This window comes from Haliaeetus leucocephalus, unplaced genomic scaffold (assembly GCF_000737465.1).
Source record: "Haliaeetus leucocephalus isolate CR32 unplaced genomic scaffold, Haliaeetus_leucocephalus-4.0 Scaffold187, whole genome shotgun sequence".
Lineage (NCBI taxonomy): Eukaryota > Metazoa > Chordata > Aves > Accipitriformes > Accipitridae > Haliaeetus > Haliaeetus leucocephalus.
Window position 1 is genome coordinate 229,440 of NW_010972623.1, and position 14,225 is coordinate 243,664.

The 14,225-nt window shown below is 47.2% G+C and overlaps 1 protein-coding gene across 1 annotated transcript in view; it reads right to left on the reverse strand.

Annotated features, from left to right (window-relative positions):
• Nucleotides 1–14,225, reverse strand: part of PSD3 (pleckstrin and Sec7 domain containing 3) — a 91,590-nt gene that overhangs the window by 60,183 nt on the left and 17,182 nt on the right. Inside the window, exons 5-6 of the mRNA XM_010565219.1 lie at nt 928–1,134; nt 743–823 (exon numbers count right to left, since the gene is read on the reverse strand). Coding sequence (XP_010563521.1) covers nt 743–823; nt 928–1,134 — 288 coding nt within the window. The remainder of the gene's footprint in view (nt 1–742; nt 824–927; nt 1,135–14,225) is intronic.

Below are 14,225 nucleotides of genomic sequence, written 5' to 3' on the forward strand. Positions count from 1 at the left end.
CACTTGAGTAACCTCAGCCAGATGATTTAAACTTGCTTTAAACCCCTTTAAATACCAGAACCCCAGCAATTGTGCTAACAGTCCACCGCTATACAAACTTGGTGTTTTGCCTCCTAAAAAAAAAAAAATGCTGAAAACAAACATTGTCGAGGCCTAATTCCAGTGTAAAAAGGAAGGAAAATTGAAGGGCTGGGTTTTCAAACACCCACTCTGGCAGCAACCAAACTCCATGGCATTTTCCACATGGAAGCTTTTGCTGTTCTGCACATTTTTGGGTGCCTCAGAGGGACGTGGTGAGGGGGGCTGCCGAGCCACATCAAACCCTGGCCCTGGCTTTGTGCACTGCGGCTAGGCAGAGCAAGCTCCAAAAGGCATCAGACAAAAAGTCTCCACGGCTCAGCTGTGAGCAATACCTTCACTCCCCAGCAGCACCTGGCAGACTACAAGTCTCTTGTTTACCAAGTGACCGGTCATTTTTCTCTATCTCTTCTGCATCAAGGACCATCTCTAAGCAGGTCCACCCAAAGATTTCCCTCTCCAGGAAATGCCACTGCTCCAGTAGCACTCTCGAGTACGGCAGCACGCCAAGCCAAACAGAAGAGAAAAGCTCTGTCCCAAAAACCAGTCACATCCCTTGCTTTACCCTCTTAAACCCCCACAGAGCAACCGCTTCAATCAGGACAACACATCAAACAGTACCATTACTAAAACAAGAACATAGGGTCTGCAAACAGCCACATACCTAAGCGAGTAGTCCAGCGTCATGCCTGTGAAGTCAAAAAATTTAAGGTATTCTTCGGCCACAAGCTTGCTGAATTCGTTGCTTTAAACAAACAAATAAATAAGTAAAGATTATCATTCAAGAGTGAACCCCTCCAGAACCAGCAAGAAGAACAACGTGGCCAAAGGCCTCATACCAGCACGTACTTTTTACCCAAATGCTTTGCCACATCAGAGCGTTTGAATCTGTCCAGATGGTAGAGGCGCTTAGCCAGGCGCCTGGCTGCTTCCAAATTGCTGCTGCTGCCATTGCTGAGATCATGGCCAAGGGCTCCAGTGACATCTTTCTCCTGAAGTTCATTGCTCCCCATGGCAGCAGCAGAGTCTAACACCATATTCTGCAGTTCAGCATTGCTATGAGACAGAAAGAATATGGGAAGAACAAAAATAAGATGACATTACAGTTTCAAGAAGAATTTAATTCCTCTTAGAATAGAAGGCAATTAATGGTACAGAGGCAAGATTACACAATATAGCAAATTCTACTTAATTGAAGGAGCTGTGTAGAACAGGGACATTTATTTAGGAGTCATCAGAGGTTAAGAGAGTTTCTCCTGGTTTCAGCTGGGACAGAGTTAATTTTCTTCTTAGTAGTTGGTACAGTGTGTTTTGCATTTAGTGTGAGAATAATGTTGATAACATACTGATGTTTTAGTTGTTGCTAAGTAGCACTTATCCTAAGTTAAGGATTTTTCAGTGTGCGATGCTCTGCGAGCAAGCAGGTGTACAAGAAGCTGGGAGGCAGCATGGCTAGGACAGCTGACCTGACCTAGCCAAAGGGATATTCCATACACAGAACATCATCCTTAGTATATAAACTGGGGGGAGTTCGCTGGGAGAGGCAGATCGCTGCTCGAGCATCAGTCAGCAGGTGGTAAGCAATTGCATTGTGCATCACTTGTCTTTTCTTGGGGTTTTTTTGGTTGGTTGTTGTTGGTTTTTTTAAATTATATTCCTTTTCATTAAAATTATTATTATTGTATTTTATTTCACTTTAGTTATTAAATTGTTCTTATCTCAACCTATAAGTTTTACTTTTTTTTTTTTTTTTTTGATTCTCTTCTCTTCCCACTGGGAGGTGGGGGAGTGACCGAGCAGATGTGTGGTGCTGAGTTGCTGGCTGGGCTTAAAGCACAACAGAGTTAAACACGGAGACCCAAATATGGGCTTTCCAGCCCAGAAACACATTCTACCCTGCACTCACTTTCTGAGCATGGCACGTGTCCACAACTTGTGCTCACTTCACAGAGAGCTGTTTGCTGTTATCAGCCTATAACTGCACCTGACAACATGGGCTCCTCATTTGCTTCTTGCACTACTATTTTTTAACCAAATCACTTGCTTAGCTTGAAGGGGTCCCTGTGAAAGTAGGCCATTAGCCATCTTCCAGGGGAAAATGCAGCGAGCAAGCCAGGGTGTTCAGTAGCTCCAAGCTGACTCAGCACAAGTCCCTTCCTCATTCTTCCCCAGTTGTCCTGGAAACAATATGACTCCCCAAATCTAAAATAACATCAGCAAGAAGTCTGAGCGGCTTCTGTGCCACCCATGAGCAGCAGGCATCCATTGGGAGGCACCGCTAGAAAAAGCAGGACTCAGAGCAAGGAACCCAGTTTGGGGAATGGGAGAGAGACACAAGCCACCCAGGCCAGCCTAGAAAACTGCTTGCTTTCCTCCAGCTCCCTCGTGGTGGCAATAATTTCCCTCACTGGCTGCTCAAAGTCAGGATGTTCAGCATGGCAATCCCAGGGCACTTTACATAAATCATGCATTTATAGATTCCTCCCACATCTACTACAGCAGGAAAGCTTGGGCTGAGCTGTGTGTCTGCTTTGCCTCTCCCCTCAAAGAGGCAAGAGCTCTCCATACCAGAAAGCGCACCCCCACATACACACCCCTGCACACAGGCAGGCTTTTAACTTCGGAAAAGCTTTTCTCTGACACCAGCATGAAAATTCTTGCAAAACCTCAGCTCTGTGTATGTGTGTGTATGTGACAGCATTTCTATTAAAAAAAACCAACAACCTATACAGAAATTCTTTCCACTAAATCCTCGTTTACACAGGGCTGATGAATGATCAGCAGGGGTCATGCGCAGGGCAGATATGAGTGGAATGAGTTAAAGATGATTTTAAACACAACACTTCAACATACCACAGTTTCATACACCACTGTAATTTTCAGGCTTGGCAAGCCACAGTTAGAACAACCCATTGCTGTGCTCCAGTAACAATTATCTAGCCATTTACTGAAATGTCCACTTATTAACCCTTTAAAGATGAGATTTTCATATACTGTGAGCTTAAAATAAAAATCTTTGCTATTTTCTATGCCTCCTTCCACACAAATCATCACCCATGCCCTACCTCTTTTCCCATGCATGGTTTAAGAGAAGGAGGTGTGTGGTGCTCCTGCAGGAAGGAGACTTGCCTGCTTCAACTCTGTTTCCATCCCCCTAGTGCTGCAAGAACCTCAAAAGTATCACACATCCACACTGTGGGTACAACTTTTTTTATCAAGTATCTGGAGAAAACAGACATCTAACCTGTTCCTACACGTGCTGGGGATTTGATTTTGCATTTATTTCAGTGTAAATAATAAAGTGCTACAACAAAAGGGGCTCAGTCTAGGTGCTCTAGCAGGGAGTTAACTCTGTCAATACAATTCCAACAGCATTAACATCACTGACCACCAGCTACTCTAGAAAATAAAAAAAGCCCCTCCTGATACTGTTTTTGTGGGAAATGCCTTCTCAGCCTTTTCCAAAAGCACTAGTCAATGTCTGAAATTTTCTAAATTTGGTCTACTCCAAACTTGTGAAGAAAGCAAATTCCAGAGTCCTCTGACACGCCCCAAGCAATGCCTTGTCCACGCAAATTAGGCACAACTGGTTTCAAACTCCCAGCTCTAAAAATTGACAAGAGCAAAGGATAACAAGGTGAGCTAACACAACTATGGAGCCTTCCATGTACAAATGCTTCGAAAGCCATGCCAACTTGCAGAGCCTCATTCATAAATCACAACCCTGTTTCACCACTGCTCTTCATTAAAGGCAATATTTATAGCCCTGAAAGATGGCCAAAGCTGACAAGAAACATCTGCACCCTGCTAGGAACCAGTGCACTATGAGAGTCAACATTACCGCAAACCACTGTAAGTTTAGAAAGAAAGGAAGTGACAGCACCTGCCACTTTGTGAAATAAACAGTACGGCAGCTCCCAGCTTCTGTTTTGCCTCTTGGAGCAGTGGCTGAGATATGAGGGAGGAACACCCAGCAAGAAGGCAAGCATGCTCTTTCCCCTGCTTGCCAAAACTAGCCAATGGGGCTGCATAAGAAACCTTAGCTTCCAACCTCCCTGATTTAAAACTTCATTCTGATGGGGGGTCTCTATACATGTATCAAGTCAAAGAATAAGGGATGCTTCCTTCACTTATTCCGACAGTTGATTAGCTTATTAGTTATTAAGTACAAGGAGGCAATCAATTCAACAAAATAGGTTGTCTGTAACATAAGCCTCTTGTTCAGGGAAAATGCCAGATTGTTAACATTAAAGGGAGACTTCAGTTCTCAGGTCTTTTAGGTGGTGAGAGGACTCGGTGCCCATGCCACTGAAGGCTTAGGAAATGCAGACGCCCTGTGCAGGACTACTGCAAGCTGCCTTCTGGACAGGTCATTTCAGCAGGGTCCAGGACAGGGGGAGTGTTACTCAGGGGAAAGGCTGACATTTCTTCTTACCTCCAAGTATCTCTGGGTGCATCATCTTCCTTTCATGTCTCAGTTTCCCCAGCTGCCGAACATAGATGCTAATACTTGCCTCCCTCTGTAAAGTGCTTATAATGAACTCTAATCAAGGGCTAGGAGCAACCAAGGCTGCAAATAGGTCTATCTTCTGCAATCTACAGTTCCTATACACAAAGAGTCCACAGCAGCATTACCAGCTGAACAAAGCCAAGAAAGGGCTTTGTGATGCAGAGCAAGACTGGACACAGACTTCTCATGCAGCTTTACTCTTTATCACATAAAAATGAGAAACCTCCACTGACAGAAGTAGGCTGAAAATGTAATAGATTATATTCCCCCTAATCCTGGATTCAAGGCCAAAAGGGACTGTAATGATACTACTGGTAATTGCCTGTGCAGCAACGGCTGCTGATTTTCATCCAGAGACTCTTACATTAATCTCTGCTATCAGAAAACAGAAGCTACAAAAAGCTAGACCCCTTTGGTCTCACAGTGTATGAGCTGTGGTCAGAAACCAGGTCCTTAGACTTTCTTATTTCTATCCCCAGCAATGCACTCCTGACACATCCTCCTTCCTTCTGCCAACGCATCCCCAGTTCACAGTAAATGCACAGAGGCTGTGACCACCACATCCAGCAGAAATTACAGCAATTCGATAAAACACCTGCTATGGTAAATTCAATACTTAACAGCAGCAGCCGTCCCTCCATGCTCGTGGATGGAATGTGGGCAGACTGTAACATCTGTAAAGCTGGTTTTCCATAACACACCGTAACAGCTAGGCAGAGTCTGAAACATTTTATACTATCTTCTTCACTTGTTCCATTATCAACCAGGTCTACAGTGATTTAGCTCCCAATGCCAAGGTATCTCAATTGTGTCATGCTCAGCACTTGGCACACCTGACCTGTTTAAGAATATTCTAGATTCACTTATTCCCCTCCCCACCCCATCCTGGGTTTCACCAAAACTGAAACCCTCCATAGCAATGTACAGTTGGGGAGTGGCTGCAACATCCAGACAAAAAATGAGCAAGGCCAGTAACATAACGGTAAGGATACAGGCACCTCATATCTCAGTGGTCCACTCTCCCAGTCTACTAGGCTGCAAATGGAAACCTCAGCATGAGTACCTGCAGTTTCAGGTGACTTAAACCTTGGGATGCTATTCATTTTTTAGCAAATCCACAAGGAAAAAAATTCTCTGTTTTGTCCCATGGAAGAAAAGCATGTTAGCATTTTGCTTTATAGGAGAACAGCTCAGATCCAGCACGGAGCAACTGCCTCAGCTGCTAACAAGGAGAAGATGTTCGGAGTTGACACTGAATAGCAGGGTGTGACAACTCAGCCCAGCCACATCCGCGATCCCAGCTTGCCACTGCCTGCAGCTCTTGCCAGACCAAAGCATTGCATACACCCTGTGGCACACGGTCTCCCCTGGATGCACATAGGGCCCTTCCCTGAGGAACACTAATCCATCCAGCATGCACATCCAAGGGAGTTCACTGGATGCACTGATTTCAGGGGGAGCTTGGATGAGACAGGGCTGGGACCTTCCCGGGTCTTTTTGGAAAAACAGGAGGAGGAAACAGGAGGAATACCCACTTTTTCTCTCAAATAAATCTGCACGCCTTTAACATCAGCTTTACTTCAAGGCAGGCTAAGTCAAGCATTTGCCAGCAAACTCTATCAGAGCAAAACGCAGCAACGATTAAAAATAAGAAAGGGTGGAGAGGCATTCTGGCATGCTGAAGCTAGGGCCAGAACAAATGTTGTTTTCAGCAGGGGTACAGCATCCACCAGGGAGCCATGGTGGGGCTGAGAATCACACTCTGCAGAACTGTGCCGGCCCTGTTGTTTTAAGTGCCTTCACTCCAAGCCGCCTTCTCCTCTGGGTTCCGAAACGCAGGACACCATCCCCTCAACCATAATCATCAACTCTAGCTGTGAAGAGCACGCTCTGTTTCTAATCCAACAGCCCCTCAGCAGCAGCTCTCACCTCGCAGCATGGCAGGGACATGAGAAAGGCAGAAGCATTCGGATGCCCCTGACACCAGCCTGGAGGGCAGAGGGGGAGCAGGCTTCCCTCTGGGAAAAGTCTTGCCCTGCAGGAACGAATCCCTGCCCTACAACCCTTCGGAGAGACGTGGATGCTCAGCCAGTGATACCCTTCCACATTTCAGAGCTGATCAGAAATGATCGGTGGCACAGGCTGAATTTTGTTTCAAGGGAGCTGAAAAGCCATGCTTGAACAGCCTGGCTCTGAAAGGAGTAGCCGCACTGGAGAAAGCGAAGAAATCCCAGCAGCAGTAGGACGTGATGAGTCAGTTCCTGCTACAAATGACCAACCACACAGACAGGCTGGGAACGGCTCTGCTGCAGCTTTGCTCTGAACCGGCTTCTTTGGGGCTGGGAGCGAGTGAGCACAAAATCACGTCAAGCAGTAATTTACCTTGCCAGTTACCTCCAGCTCCAGGGCTCTTCCAAGATACAACTGTAGGAAGGGGAGAAAAATAATAAAAATAATGCCCTTTCCTAGCGGATGACTCACTGTGCTATTTTACTCCGAATGGTTTAATCAGCTTTGAAGTCCTACGTATGGATTCTCTTCAAAGACACACTTTGAAGTAGATCCCTCTTTGAGGACTGACACAGCTGCACTTTCTGCAACTCGATTCAGTGGGTGTCTCAAGAGCGCAGCATCAACCAGGACACATGAAGGGAGGACGGTTTCTACAACACAGAGTGCCCACCAAGGATCCATTGAAAAGTACCTCAGCCTTGTCACGTCACACAGAGAGGAGCAAAGTAAAAAATAAACAAACAAGCCCTGTAATCTGCTATTGGTTATCAATAAAATGCATATACAAAGTCAATTTCAGGGGGTGAAATGCATGCTGCTGCTTAAAAATAACCTCTTGCTCCCTGTAATTATCTGACTTTTTTTTTTTATTAAAAGAATTCCCACTGATTGTAAGTAGGGAGCTAACAGCTGAAGTGTTCAGAAAATGCCACTTCTGGTAGGCTTGCATTACAGCAAACGCAAATGCTATCGTTACGGGATCACAGCATTAGGACAAGAAGTGCCGCCACACACAGGCACAGGACTGCAGCCCTTCCGAGAGACAGTGTGTCCCTTATTACACAGACACACTGGCCCGTTGCCACCTGAAGTACAAAAGTTTTGCTAAAAATACTTCAGGTCTGATTGCCTTTCAACCTCAGGCTCCTTACATCGCTGTGGTGGGGGTTAGCGATTGCAAAGGGACTCTCACCACATTAATGCCCCCATGCCTAGAAAGTGGAAACCTGGCCCTCACCACAGAGGGTGTCCAAGCGCTCCCGCTGCAATGGATATTTCTAACAGATGCACTGACATGTAGACCAGTCTCTTGGATACATCAGGATAGTCCCACACTCAGGATCTGGCCCACTTGCCCCCAGACACGAGGAAAAACCAGACCCAAAGAATGCAATGCACACCTGTGACCTTGCTCAGAAAACACTCAGCGCCAAAGAGTTTCGGGAGCCCTTGGGCTCTCTCCCCTGAGCCCACCCACCCCCCATGTGCTGCAGGTGCCAGGAGCGGTCCCTGTGCTCAGCACCATGGTGTTTCCCCATGAGGCTCCTGCAGGGTCCTCCAGGACAGGAGAAAAACTGGGAAGCCAGCAGAGTACTTCCCTGGGCTCAGATTAACTGTTGGAGACCGGCCCAGGGAGCATGTATTAATGGGGCAGCTGGTCCAGGTGGTCCTCTCTGGCAGGGAGCAGAACAGACCCATAAAAACACAGATGTTTACACCTTTTGGTTAAGGCTTCCCTGCAGATGTGCAGATGGAGCGTTTCAGCACTGGCAGTAGTATTGCAGAGGAGCTTTACATTTCAACCATGAAGCAAAATGAACTGCCTGTCCTCAAAAAGAACAGTTAATAATAATAAAAGACAGACTTCCACAATAAAGGGAAAACAATCACCAACCAACCCACAGCTCACCCAGCTGTGCTAGCAAGGAGTCTGCACGTTACATGCCCTGTTCCTCTCCAGCGGTGCTCCCGTATCACATCCGAAGCTATACATGCCTCTACGCCGACCTGACAGCCACCAGGCTCTGCCTCTCTCTATCCCAACAGACAGACGGATGGAGGAAGAAGAGCGTTAACCAGCAACAACATGGAGAGGGGCTTGACTGGCAGCCAGTCGTGGCTAATGGATGAGACAGCAGGCTGTACTTTGGGACCAACTGGGAGCTGGCAGAGACGCTTCGGTTTCAGTGAATGAAGGCTTCCTGACCTAAATGGCTTTGACTTTAATGGAGATATGCCAACAGATGCCAGCTTAGAAGCTGAGCTGCTGACAGCTTTATACTGAGGCGCTTTGTGCAGTGAACTGATCAGCTGCTCCACTTTCTTTTTTTCTTTATTTTCATTTTCTTTTCTGTCTCTGTCAGCTCCTGGATTTTTGTTTTGTTTGTTTTATTTTCAGAGGAGGCTGGGAACTGAAGAGGCGAGAAGTCAGCAGATCTTTTTTCCCTAAAACAACAGTTTATTTAGGAATTAGAAGCAGTTTTACATACTCTTGCTAAACTGGTGTTGCAAGCACCTCATTAGCCAGTGCCAAGGCACACTCCCATGCTGTACTTCCAGAGCCTTGATAAAGTGATGCCACCTTCCTGCAGGGAATACCAAGGTAATCAGTGTGGCTTAATATTTTTGAAGTTACTAAGCTGTGCTATAAAGGTGCAAATCCTCAGCTGCCAAAACGCCACCAGTTTCAGAAATTTACCCCTGTGGATTGTGCCGCTACATCTTTACCTGGGCTTAATATACCTGTGCCAGCATATTTTGCTTACTAGTGGCTCAACAACCGACAGATGCAATAGCCTATGTGCAGGCAAATGGGCTCCAGCACGTGTTTGCTTGCTCACCAGCTGCAGATGCATTTGACGCATTCACTGTTTTAGGACAACAACCAGTGGCATTCTTCTGAGTAACTTTCCTTATCCTGGGCATATGGATAGCAGCAAATACAAAGTACCACCTTCTGACAGCCCTAGCTCTCCTAGGTCCCAGAGTTTGTCACAAGCTGAGGTGTGTCCAAAGGCAAAAAACCATCCACTTAGGAACACAGGGATCTTGGCAAATTTCAGGCTGAACGAAAAAATTCAACCAGGTCGCAAGGTGAGTCATCAAAGCAGAAAAAAGTTCTGCCAGACTGCTGTTAGACATACTAATAAAATGAATGAATAAAAGTTATGTGTTAGATCTGTAAGTACTGACTCTCACATCCACATTGAAAATCAAATACAAGCTACCTTGGACAAAAATACCAAAGTGCAAACTGAAAACCAGAAGTATAACTGGCATGCAAGATACTGATAAACTGAGAGGAGACTTGAATCAAACTGGAGGAAGGGAACAAAACTGGGTTTATCTGTCAACAAAGTTTATTGTCTCAAAGAAGGAATAAGCAGAGTCTCAACTAAGAAATTGCTGGAAATGACCCATACACAGAAGAAAGAAAACAACTATGGGAACTACTATGAGAGGGTCAAATCATTAAAAGTAACCTGGCAATCATTGGGAACTGCACTCTATGTTCTTGTACATTTATTCTGAGAAGCACTAGATTGCTTTAGGGAGTTTGTTTTTTTCCCCCCTCGAATTACAAAAGAATACATTTGTGACTAAATTTGCATTTGTATCTCTAGGAGGAAAAAAAAAAAAAAAAGATAACAGGACTTGCAGAATTTGCTGAGCACCAGCAGTTCTTTGAAGATGATGGCAGGTGGCAAATATTTAGCATTTTTGAGGATTAGGAACTGCAATACAGATTTTTTTCCTTTCTGTCTGGATTTACAAAAATCTTGGGCGATGTCCTACCAACAGAGACCACACCTTCTGAGACAACTCTGGAAACGAAATGCCAGAAGTTTTTTGTTTTTTTTTTTAATTTCTTGTTCTGACTGCAGCGTACAAGGGAAAAGGGAATGTGAAGTCTGCTATAAAGAATGCAGAAAAAAGAAAGATTAGTCTGAAAGTAGAAAAGAAAGATGGAGATCATTACTGAGAGAACTTCATACTTCACTTTTAGATGCACTGATGCTCTGCCGCTCACTGTATATGTAGCAAAGATAACTCACTTATACCTGGGGGAAATCTTACTGCTTTGGAAATACGTCCCCTTCCTCCCACTCTGATATGGTGTAAATGATTACACCTAGTTCAGGCAATGCAAACTCAGGCTCAATGTCTGGTTAGCACCTTGCAAACAGTCTTCCTTATTGCCTCTGCGAGTAAGACTAAACTCCCATGTACCAAGGCTGAGCCTTGCTCTGTCAGAACACAACCCACTGGCACGATAAAAGAGGAGTGCAGTAGCTGGGGCGCACCAAACACAGACCAAATGCAATATCTTTATTGCCACTGCAAAGCTTCCTTACACTGGCAACCTGTGGCTCAGCATGTTTCACAGGAACCGCATGGTGCCCTGATACACAGCGAGGCTGTCCCTCAGCTCTGAAACCTCACACACTCCCCCTTCTCCCCCAGTTCTCCCACCCCCACCTGGGGAAACTTAAGGCTACGTCAGCTGCAGAAATTTGTTTTTCCCCCAGAAGAATGATCATTACACACCTAGGAAAGAGACTAAGCCACCCTAAAGACACCAAGAGCTGCAACTGTTCCCAAAGGAAGGCAAACTGCATTCCCTTCTCTCTCACGAATCCCTCCTCCACTCGCCAGACACAAAGGGCACCTAAGCTGTGCTAGGAAAGGACTATTTGCAAAAGCAAGCCAACCTGTCCTGCAGGAAAACCCAGGGGCCAGCTGACATCCCCCTGCTCTAAGGAAGCACGGCGGGTGGCTGTCAGAGCAGGCACGCTGCACGGCTCTTGCCAGGACTTACTGCATTTGACCACGGCCAGCAGCTGATAGGGAGGACAGCAGGGATGAAACATCCAGACACCCAGGAGCCCATAGGAACTTGCAGCCCACAAGCCTCTAATAATTTTTTTTTTTTTCCTCCCCCACCCTTTTTTTTTTTCAATTCTGAAGGCATGTGACTGGCCTTCACATACCAGAGCTGACCCCTCCCAGAGCCAGCAATTTCCTAACGGCGGAGAAGGATGTTACCCTCCCGCTTATTCATTACCAGACTAGGTTTCCTTGCCATCATCCATTAAAACCTCACGCCATCTAGGGTCCGTGTGTCAGTTATGCGCAGAATCCCTCCAGAGAGCTGCGGTAAGTGCTGTGGTGCTCAGCCACCTGCTATCAGGAGGGCATGGCCGTGGCGAGCACCTGCTCCTCCTTTCCTAATTGGCACGCGGCTTTCAATTTCCAGGTGTAAACCATTAACTTTTTGCTCACACATCCACCCTCCCCTTCTGCACCGGACCCTGAAGAACGGCCAGGATTTCACACTGTTCCCCCATAAACTGGCGCTGGTACTCGGAAGCGTGCTCTCACCCCACGCGCTTTCCCACGCGTTTTGATGTCGCGGAAACACCAGGGCACGGGGAGCCGCTGGCGTTTTGGTTTCGGTTTTTGTTCGCTTGGGTTGTCAGCGCGGCGGGGGGGGGGGGGGTTTAACGCTCTTGTTGTGCCGCCCTACAACGTTGCAGAGCTTTGCTCCCAAGCTCCCCGCGTCCCAAACCGCCCCGCTTCGCTTTGCGGTTGCCACTACTCGGACGCTGAGACACACACACGCACCCCCCCACCCCGGCCTCTATCCCTGCAGGATGGGGTCCTCCAGCCGCCTGCACCCGCCGCCCTCGGGTGACTGCCCGCCGCAGGGTGGGCAGAGGCAGCGGCAGGAGCCCCTGCCTGCGGGGAGAGCCGGCAGCTCCGCAGAGGGCAGAGAGACCTCCGGTGGCTCTGCGATATACCGCAGGCAAGCTGCGCTGCCGGCCAGCTCCGGGCGGTCCGGTGGCTGCGCCGCGCAGGGCCGGGGAGCGCTGCCCGGACCTGGTGGGGCGGGGTGGGCTTGCCTTCCCTACCTCGTCCTCCGGGAGAGCCGGACCGCTTCAGCGGGTGCCCCTTGATGCTCTGCAGCGCCAGGCAGGCGCTACGCGTGGGAACTACCGCGGGGTCGCGGCACCGCTGGAAAAAAGGCCTCGGGACAGAAGGCACAAAGGTGCCGCGGTGGCAGCCACGCACGTATTGTCCCACATGTGGCCTTTCGATTGAAAAAACAAGTCCAGGATTGCTTCAGGCTACACAACCACGCGTGACAACTCTTAGAAATAGTACCCACGGCTCAGGCGGCTCTTTCTGCTTCACCTGAGCATCACAGTGACACACCGTCTCGACCCGTCTCCCAGTAAATCCCATGCAGCCCCCAGCATGCACGCGGTGCTCCTCACCCACATGCTGTAACACCACGATTCGTCGCTGGCTCCAACAGTACAGGACACACGATCTGTCAGTCACCCGTACCCTGGTGCAATCCAACATGACATTGGAATACCGGGGGTGGGGGGGTTGTTTAATAAGGTTATTGTCCAGAGGATTACCCTGTTGGGCACATCTGTGGCTGGCTGTACTGCTGCAGCTCCACTCTTTATCAGCACCTACCTTAAGAGAGCAAGCCCTCGGGGCTCGTCCCTAACAGAGCCCTGCAGACTACAACAGCAGAGCTTCCTAACAAACCTGCTGTTGAGGACACTTCTTTCTTCTTTCTTTATTAAGGGGGTAAAAAAGAAGAATTTAAAAATCCTCTGTTGGTTTATCACTATGGCTGCAAATTTAAACTAAAATTAACTCAATTCCTAATGAAATCCACACTAGGCGGGCACCTAATGTGTCTCTTAAGCATTAACTAAGAACACCTTGTCTTTGTGATAACCTCTGTCTTGATGAGCTGATGTGGGCCTCCCTTGACAGTACTTTTTAGATACCAGATGCTGCAACTACAGGGTAACAGAATCAGGGTCTGTGTGTGCTGCTTGTCCTCCACTGTCCAGTCTCACAGCAATCTCTGGTTTCAGTACAAGTAAGGCGCTGCAAGTGTCAGGACTAGCCTCAGTTTCTGACTCCGTACTGATTGTAGCAGATTAGCAGTCACTTATTGCCTATTGGCACCAAGCAGCTCAGGGTCCTACAAGATTTAAACACCTTTTTTCTCCAGTAGGATTGATGGAAAAAACATTCTGAAGTACTAAGTCCTTCTGCCTGTTCTTTTAAGGGCAAACTGTAGCTTAATCCATGAAGTTAGCAAAACTACTTCTGCTCAAAGGACTTCTTTCACACTGGCACAAAAGAAGTAAAACCAATAAAAGACCTCCCACCACTGACTCCCAGACTAGCCTAGTCCCATCTAAGGCAATAGTCTAAGGACTCTTAGATAATGTCCTGTCCCTGGAGGATGGAGAACCCATGCATCTTTGTCGCTCACAAGGTCCCTCACCCCTCTGCAGATTGCTGCTTTAGGCTCGGCCCCTCACTTTGCTGTCGCTGCCTTTCACTCTCCCCGCCCTCTCTGACAACACAATGAGGAAAGTTTGCTCATAGAGTGAGTTTCCACAATTACACAGTATTTTCTGACCACTTAGCCTAGTTTTTGCTTCTCACATGGCTCTTCTCTTAATAGGTTTTCTTATCTCTCCCTTTACCTAAACAGAAATTATTAACATTTTTGCAATGCTCCCTTCTCTCTCAATCAGTAACTAGTGCACAAACGAAAGAAACAGCTAACAGTCTCTCATCCTGT